Raw genomic sequence first — 9,450 nt, 5'->3', positions numbered from 1 at the left:
GTGACTGGGTGACTTGGTGACTGGGTGGGTGGGTGGGTGACTGGGTGGGTGGGTGTGTGGGTGACTGGGTGGGTGTGTGGGTGACTGAGTGAGTGGGTGGGTGACTGAGTGGGTGGGTGACTAAGTGAGTGGGTGGGTGACTAAGTGAGTGGGTGGGTGGGTGACTGAGTGAGTGGGTGGTTGGGTGACTGAGTGAGTGGGTGGGTGACTGAGTGAGTGGGTGGGTGAGTGGGTGGGTGACTGAGTGGGTGGGTGAGTGGGTGACTGGGTGAAAGTGGGTGACTGGGTGAAAGTGACTGGGTGGGTGACTGGGTGCGTGTGTTGGTGACTGGGTGGGTGACTGGGTGACAGTGCGTGGGTGGGAGACGGTGGGTGTCTTACCTTGACCCCGTGGCATCTGGCTGGGGCAAGAGGTGAGTTCGGGAAGCTGGCGGGGGGGGCAAGAGTGGCAGGAGGCCCGTGCCGCGCTTCCCCTCCGTCCGAGAGCCGGCGCACGTGAGGGGGAGTGCAGGAGGCCCGGGCCACGCCGCACTTCCCCTCCGTTCCTCGTTGTGAGCGAGGGGGGAGGAGCCTGGAGTTTGCTGCATAGCAGGAGGGCCGCGCTTCCCCTCTCCAGGAGCCGACACACGTGAGGGGGAGTGCAGGAGGTGAGGGTGATGTTGCGGCTGGGGATGTTGCAGAGCGTGGGGATTTGGGTGAAGTGGGGAGGGGGGAGAGAGTGAGGGGCACCGGGAGAAGAGGCGCACCGGGAGAGGAGGGGCACCGGGAGAGGAGGGGCACCGGCAGAGGAGTGGGGGGGTGTGGAAGGTGAGCTGCGGTCCAACTGACGGGGGAGAGTGAGGCCAAGCAACAGAGTGTGTGTGTGTGTGTGTGTGTGTTGTGTGTGTGTGTGTGTGTGTGTGTGTGTGTGTGTGTGTGTGTGTGTGTGTGTGTGTGTGTGTGTGTCGTCACCCCGCCTCAGGCCAATGAGAGGTGTGGGGGCGGGCGGGCGGGCTTATGTGTCTCACCCCCCCCGTGTGTCCCGCCCTCCCACGGCTCTCATTGGCCGGTGTGTCTCGCCCCCCCCCCCCCCCACCACACTGCCGAAAGCTTCCTCCGGCTCCTCCCAGTCCGCCTCTCCACCCACCTGTGACTCCCACCCACACTGTCGAAAGCTTCCTCTGCCACCTCCCATTCCGCGATGTGTCTCGCCCTCCCCCCGTCCCTCCCACCCACCCTGCCATCTTCTGAACCTTCCTCCACAGCCTCCTGAAAGGTTCCGCTACCTGCATGGCTCCGTTGCCGCCTGAGGTATGCGGGTGGGAGGGGGTCATGCGGGGGGAGACATGCAGGGGGGAGGAAAACATGCGGGGGGAGACATGCAGGGGGGAGACATGCAGGGGGGGAGAGATATGAGATGCCACTAACTAAAAGTCACTTACCCAGTCAATCACCCACCCACTCACCGAGTCAGTCAGTCAGTTACTCACCCACCCACCCAGTCACTAACCAACTCAGTCACTCACCAAGCCACACAGTCACTCACCCACCCACCCAGTCACCCACTCACCAAACCACTCAGTCACCCACCCACCCACCCAGTCATTCATTCAGTCACCAACACCCACCTAGTCATTCAGTCACCCACCCACCCAGTAACTCACTCATTCACCCACCCAGTCACTCACTCAGTCACCCACACCCACCTCCACCCAGTCAGTCATTCCGTCACCCGCACCAACCCAGTCAGTCATTCAGTCACCCGCCCAGTCAGTCACATCACTGATGTGAAGGGGGGGGGACGGAGGTGTGAACGGGGGACGGAAGGAGGTGTCAATGGGGTGGGTGCTGGAGCGGAGATAGGGGTGAGCGGAGAGAGAGGGGGAGCGGGAAAATTCAATCCCGGGCAACGCCGGGTATATCAGCTAGTGTGTATATATACTACCCGGATGATCTACTTGGACCTCTGCCAGTGACGGTGTGATATATATCACTACATGCTCTTAATTCTATGACCTTTGTGAGTGAGCCTATTCCCCATTATTTTAAATATTAAATGTGAAACAATATCCCGCTATGGGCCATGCATGATAGTGATATATATCACCCCGTCACTGGCAGAGGTCCAAGTAGATCATCCGGGTAGTCAGCGGTATAGATACCATATCTGCCTCACTCTTTCTTGGGCTGCATCGATGGAGAGCCTCCCTGTTAGGTGATTGTCCCAGAGACAGGCAGGAAACCAAGTGCTCCCCGCACCGACAGCCAGAGACAGCGGGGGTCCGGACCGGCCAGCTTCCGGTCCACCAGTGATGACGTAGTGTCGCTGTGTCGTCCTAACGCGTTTCGTCTCTGCGTAAGACTTTTTCAAAGGCTAATGATGAGTGATGCACTAGTTTGCAATATATAGCAATTAATCCAGCATTAATCAACACTGGTCTCTTTTTAATAAGAAATGAGCATGAATGAAGTTCATAAAAATATATGTCTAGGTATAATGAGAATCTATATAATCCTATGTATGCTAATATACAGTGTTCGACAAACCTATTCATTTGCTCGCCCCGGGCGAGTGGATTTAACCCCCGGGCGAGTAAATATTGGCCCAAGCAGCACACATTTGGTACTAGGTGGCGAGTAGATTTTTTTGTGTGGCGAGTAGATTTTTTGGTGATTTGTCAACCACTGCTAATATATATTGCACAGATATTGCATCTGTTATTAGTTAATGAGTGTTGCAGGGTTTAGCAATAGCAGCATGCTCATTTCTTATTAACAAGTCACCTGTGGCCAGTGTTGATTATACGCACACGTTGAATCAATGGAAATATACCCTATCCAGGTCTGCCTAAATTGTGACATAGATAAACATTGGAAATTGATGTAAAAACATAGCAACATGTAACACATAATTAAATAGTCTGCTTAAAGGCTAATATTTTTCTGAGAACAAAGAAAAAATGGAGATATGAATATACAGTTCCGATTATGTTTAAATGTATCAGCTTTTGTAAGTGTGATTTACATTGTTATTTAATATTTCATAAGCAGTGAGGTAATTAAATAAATAGGAAAAAATTATAACAGATTGTGTATATAAATATATAGTCTTGGTATTATGATTGAGAGGAAAGTAATGTAACTGGAGCATTAGAGGGAACCCAAAGATCCACGTTAGGAACTGACCAGATAACACACAGCAGTGACAGCGAGTATACATTTATTGAAGCCTCATTTATAGCGCAGCACTGCCACCGTGTGGTGATTTATGAACTGCGCGAATTTAAATAAAGATAAAGAGCCGCGCTGCTCCGCTGTCTTTGTGTCTTTGTGTTCGGGTTTATAATAACACAATGTAAACTTTATAAGAAGATGAACCAATAAAGAACCGGGAAAGAAAAACCCTCATTTTACCGATTAAAGATCATTTGTATGTTTGGTATAAATACATGTTCCGTGTCAGAGAGCTTTGTGCTGGATCTGTGCAAACACTAATGTTATTACAATACATCTTTTTCATTGTCCTGCTTTCAGGCGCTAAATATATCCTAACTTAATTAGGACGATCTCGGACTTAGATTAGGCGGGATGTTTGAAAATCCCAACGGTTTTCCTAGAACCAATCAGAGCGAGGTGCGGGTCACAAAGCAGCCAATCGCAGCGATCCATCTTCTATAAATACCTAGCACTTTTCCTGATTTTTTAGTTTTTTTTTTTTTTTTTTTTTCTTTATTACTAGTCATTGGAGTCGGTAGTCAGTCCAGACTTCAGTCCAAGTTTTCTTGGAGTCCAGTAGTCATTGGAGATAGGAGTCTGATTGAGTCTTTTGAACTGCGCTCTGTGCTGTGCCCCCCTGTGCTCTGTGCTGCTCCCCCCTGTGCTCTGTGCTCCCCCCTGTGCTCTCTGCTCCCCCCTACGCTCTGTGCTGTGCCCCCCCTGCGCTCTGTGCTGTGCCCCCCCTGCGCTCTGTGCTGTGCCCCCCCTGCGCTCTGTGCTGTGCCCCCCCTGCGCTCTGTGCTGTGCCCCCCCTGAACTTGGTGCCGTGCCCCCCCCTGCGCCGTGTGCTTTTGCTCCCTGCGTTGCGTGCTTTGGGCCGTGTGCTCACCGCCGTGCGTGTGTGGGGCTCTGATTTGGGCCGTGTGCCCGCCGCCGTGCGGGTGCGTGGCTCTGATTTGGGCCGTGTGCTCGCCGCCGTGCGGGTGCGTGGCTCTGACTTGTGCCGTGTGCTCGCCGCCGTGTGCGTGGCTCTGATTTGTGCCGTGTGCTCGCCGCCGTGCGGGTGCGTGGCTCTGACTTGTGCCGTGTGCTCGCCGCCGTGTGCGTGGCTCTGATTTGTGCAGTGTGCTCGCCGCCGTGCGGGTGTGTGGCTCTGACTTGTGCCGTGTGCTCGCCGCCGTGTGCGTGGCTCTGATTTGTGCAGTGTGCTTGCCGCCGTGCGTGTGGCTCTGATTTGTGCCGTGTGCCCGCCGCCGTGCGGGTGCGTGGCTCTGGTCTGCGCCTTATTATGGCAGAGGCAAATGTGCCACCTATGGAGACTGCAATACATGATGCTGCAGAAGACATGGACTACACTTTAGTGAAGAAGAGAGGGCGAGCAAACTCTGATAGCTCCAATGGTTCTTCCCCTCCATCGGTAGCAAAGACAAAGATGCAGAAGCACAAGGAAGACCAAGGCATCAAAACATCAAACCGCTTCGAGCCACTTGCTAATGCCGATGACTGCTCAGGGCCCAGGTGCAACGATGAAGAGACTGCACTCCCACCCAAAAAGATTCGCATACCACCGGTAATGGTTAGGAATATGAAGACCCACAAGGACCTTGTCGACATCCTCACCGAGCACTGCACTTCCCCGTTTGTAGTTAAACCACGGGCGAACCACGCAAAGATCACTACCACAACTGTGGACGACTACCGGAGCTTAACGGACTGCTTTGCAAAGCAGGGCATAGAATACTACACCTTCCCACTGACGCGCCTAAAGCCCCAGAAATTTGTAATTCGCGGCTTACCAGCAAACGCCTCCGTGGGGGAGATTTCCCACGACCTCGCGGAACATGGACTTCCAGTCAAGAGCGTAGCCCAATTGACATCCCCGGTGGACAAGACCAAGAAGTTCCCTTTGTTTATTGTCACACTGCCAGAAACCCCGGAGAGCCAGCCTGCAGATCTTACCAAGATTACCAAGCTCTGTAGCTGTGTGGTAACCACAGAAGCGCCAAAGGGCAGAAAAGGCCCAACCATGTGTTTCAACTGCCAACGGCTCGGGCATACCTCGGCATTCTGCCACCAGAAGCCACGCTGTGTGTGTTGTGGAGAGAACCACAACTCCAAGGAATGCCCACGAGATAGGAAGAAGGAGCCGGCGACATGTGCAAACTGCAAAGGCCCACACCCGGCAAGCTACCGTGGTTGCCCGTACCTCACAAAAGCAAAGCAAGAGGAACGGGAAAAGCGGACACCCCACCTGATGGAGCAGGCACCAAGGAAGACACCCACTACTCAATACCAGCTTCCCCGCCTGGCGCCGGAGAGACAGAGGACCACAGAACACCTGATCCCAGACCTAGGCACGGCATCCACCCAGAGGATGCAAAACCCAGACGGACAGACCTACGCGGAAACTCTCAGGACACCATCCACCAACCCCGTTGAGGCGGCCAACCCGGACCCCGCAGGCGGAACCGCAAGCCCAACAAACTGGCTAGAGATCATCCTTAAAATAGAGAGCGCTATTGCGATAATGGATATTCACCCCATTGTGACAATGATAGCGAATCTTCTCCCGGCCCTTCTCAGGAGCACAGAAACTAACCACCATGGCAGCAACATCTAAACGCAGTTCTGTCATCGTGATGTGGAATGCAAATGGTATCAGCAAGAAGACAGATGAACTCCTTCACCTGATGGAATCGAGGAATGTATGCGCAGCTCTGCTCTCGGAGACCCACCTTCAAGGAAACCAAAAACTAAGCCTGGCGAACCACAGGGTATACCGTACCGACCGGGCAACAGGAGCCAGAGGTGGTGGGACGGCTGTGATTGTTAACACACGGGTCAGCCATAATGAGATTGCACTACCACCCCTCCGGAGTATTGAAGCCACTGGAGTACAGGTAAAGACTGCAACAGGACCACTGCGACTAATTGCCACCTACTGCCCCCCTAAGGTGAAGCTACATTTGGGAGACTTGGAAGCTCTGCTGGACTCCACTGTCCCAACCATCATCGGGGGAGACCTAAATGCCAAACACCGGTGCTGGAACTCAAGGACAGCAAACTCCAGAGGACAAGCTCTTCTTGCTTACTCAAAGGAGAGTGACTTTGTAGTGGCTGGCCCTACAGAACCCACCCACTACCCAGGCACTGCAAGCCACACACCGGATGTCCTGGACATTGTCTTACTGAAGAACGTGAAACATTCTGTCCAGTTGGAAACCCTGGCGGAACTGACCTCAGACCACAACCCAGTTACCATTACTGTTGGCGACGAGATGGAAACCCACCAGCAAACACCCAGGTACAACTTCACCAGGGCGAACTGGAGCCTGTACAAAGAAGAGTTGAGCAACATCACAAACCCCCGCCCCTTGGACACCAACGGAGACATTGATGATGCTGTTAACACCTTTACTACCGCAGTCCAACATGCAATAGAGCACAGCGTCCCGAAACAGATGCCCAAACGCTGCTCCATCTACGACCTACCGAGCGGGATCAAGCAAGCGATTGCTGAGAAAAACAGGGCCCGACGCCAGTGGCAGAAGTTCCGCACACCTGACCTTCTGGTAAAGTACAACTCACTTGCCAGACTACTGCGACAGCAAATCAGCCAACACCGGGGGGAGAGGTGGGAGGCCGCAGCAGCCAAGCTGAAGGAATCCGACAACTCTGTTTGGAGAATGACCTGACGCCTGACCGGGAAGAAGGAGCCTAATCCACCGATCCAGGGCCAGACCCACCTGGCATGTAGCAACAAGGACAAGGCAGAGGTTCTCGCTGACACACTGGAGACAACTTTTAGGCCTAACCAAGCCAGCAAAATAGCACGGGAAGTTGAGCAAGGAGTTAACAGGCATCTTACCGAGCACCTACCAGAGACCGAAGCGGAAACCCTTGAAGGATGCACCAGGACTGAGATAATGCAACTTGCAGAAAAGCTGGCAAATGGCAAAGCACCAGGAAGTGACGGAATTACCAACCTGGCCATCAAGAAGCTTCCGCCGGCAGCCATGGAATGCCTCACAGAAATCTTCAATGCATGCATGCGGCTCCAGCACTTTCCTCAATCCTGGAAGGAAGCCAAGGTCATTGTATTTCCAAAGCCTGGAAAACCACGGAGGGATCCTGCAAACTACCGTCCGATAAGCCTGCTCTCTGGACTGTCGAAACTCCTGGAGAAAGTTATTCTTACGCGCCTCCGCCACTTTGCCTCTGGTAAAAACATTCTACTAAAGGAGCAATTTGGATTCCGGAAGGACCACTCAACCAACCATCAGCTGCTGCGAGTCGTTGACATAATAAGCCATGGATTCAACATCCACAAATCAACTGGAGTTGTCTTCTTGGACGTGGCCAAAGCGTTTGACAGAGGTTGGCATGAAGGACTACTGCACAAAATGATCAACCTGAAATTCCCAAACTACCTGATTAAGCTGACTGCAAGCTACTTGCGGGAGCGCACATTCCACGTGGCTGTGCGGGAAGAGCTCTCAACAACACGCCCCATCCGCGCTGGCGTGCCACAGGGATCAGTCCTGGGACCTTTCCTTTTCAACCTCTTCATGAATGACATCCCCACAGACCTCCACAAGACTCAACTGGCACTCTACGCAGACGATGTGGCAGTCATCTCCCAGTCCTTCAGAGAGAAAGAAGTAGCTAAGAACATCCAGAAAGCACTAGACATGCTATCAACATGGTACAGCGACTGGCAAGTAGGACTGAACTCCAGCAAGACTACAGCTACACTGTTTACCAAAAAGAGGATCAAGGCACACCCGCCAATCACCCTCAACGGAGAGGCTGTCAAATGGGAGCCAAACAGCTCTTACCTAGGTGTAATCCTAGATAGCAAACTAAGCTGGAGAAACCACATTGAGAAGATTCAACAGAAGGCAACAACCAAGCTGGCAGCACTGTACCCTCTGCTGAAGACAAGGACCATGCCCATCAAGAGCAAAGTCAATGTGATCAAGGCGATCATTAGACCCACAATGACATACGCCTCCCCGGTGTGGAGTGGTTGCCACCAACATCAAAGATCATCTCTCCAAAAATTACAGAACAAGGCGCTGCGGATTGCGTCCAACGCTCCACTTCCTACAAGAATAGCAGACCTTCATAGGGAACTGGGTATCGAGATGTTAGATGAACATCTAAAGAAGCTCAACAAGAAATTCTACAAGGAACTGGACCAGAACTCAAACCCGCTGATCAAGAAGCTTGCTGCGATCTCTGCAAACCCATTTGACCGCTACCCACGACCCATCACAGCGCTGAACCTGTGAAACCAACTCAACTGTGGCAAGTAACACAGATCAAGAAGCTTCCTAAAGAGTGCGACAATACACTCAACAAGAGAACTTGGAGTAATGAGGCTCAAGCCTCGGTATCCAATATCACCACTGACAGATTTAATCTGTCAGTCAGAACAGAACGGTCAGTGATTTTTAGTCAGAGTTAGGTTAGGATCGGAGAGGATCACTGTCACAGCAAAGGATGGCCCGGACCAAGCAAACCGTCCGGAAATCCACCGGAGGAAAGGCTCCCCGTAAGCAGCTAGCGACCAAGGCTGCCAGAAAGAGCGCTCCGGCCACCGGCGGAGTGAAGAAGCCTCACCGCTACCGGCCCGGTACTGTGGCTCTCCGGGAGATCCGCCGCTACCAGAAGTCCACCGAGCTGCTTATCCGCAAGCTGCCCTTCCAGCGCCTGGTCCGGGAGATCGCCCAGGACTTCAAGACTGATCTACGCTTTCAGAGCTCGGCCGTCATGGCTCTGCAGGAGGCCAGCGAGGCTTATCTGGTGGGGCTCTTCGAGGACACCAACCTATGCGCTATCCACGCCAAGAGAGTCACCATCATGCCCAAGGACATCCAGCTGGCCCGCAGGATCAGAGGGGAGAGAGCTTAGGCTAACTGCACCCACTTCATTTACACCCAGAACACAAAGGCTCTTTTCAGAGCCACCAAATTATCAATCAAATTGGCTAGTAGATCAATATTAACAGGTTCCTGTCTGTTTGCTCATTGTTTAGCACCCACTGTACCCTAACTACATAATTATCTATTATTGTGACCTCCACAATGTACTGATCTTTTAATGTAAAGCAATAGGGGAGCCCCTGCTTCTGCCACTGACAAGTAAATGGTGAACGGTGCTTTGGGTATATGCACAGAAGAAGGTGGGGTAGAGAACCCAAATATAGCACTCAATTTCACACTCTGGTGATGAATGAATGGTTTAAAACAT

General features: G+C 52.6%; 1 protein-coding gene across 1 annotated transcript; it reads left to right on the top strand.

Moving 5' to 3' along the window:
* Positions 1-8,700: 8,700 nt before the first annotated feature.
* On the top strand, positions 8,701-9,168 carry LOC142469234 (histone H3-like). The gene has a single exon (XM_075576189.1). The coding sequence runs from the start codon at positions 8,701-8,703 to the stop codon at positions 9,109-9,111; it is 411 nt and encodes a 136-aa protein (XP_075432304.1). The 3' UTR covers positions 9,112-9,168.
* Positions 9,169-9,450: the final 282 nt, after the last annotated feature.

Source organism: Ascaphus truei, chromosome 18, assembly GCF_040206685.1.
Source record: "Ascaphus truei isolate aAscTru1 chromosome 18, aAscTru1.hap1, whole genome shotgun sequence".
NCBI classification, from domain to species: Eukaryota; Metazoa; Chordata; class Amphibia; order Anura; family Ascaphidae; genus Ascaphus; species Ascaphus truei.
This window is presented reverse-complemented; position numbering and strand designations above follow the sequence as displayed.

What these genes read in the sequence shown, in the direction of transcription:
- LOC142469234 (XM_075576189.1), top strand. Translation starts at nt 8,701, where the DNA reads ATGGCCCGGACCAAGCAAACCGTCCGGAAATCCACCGGAGGAAAGGCT.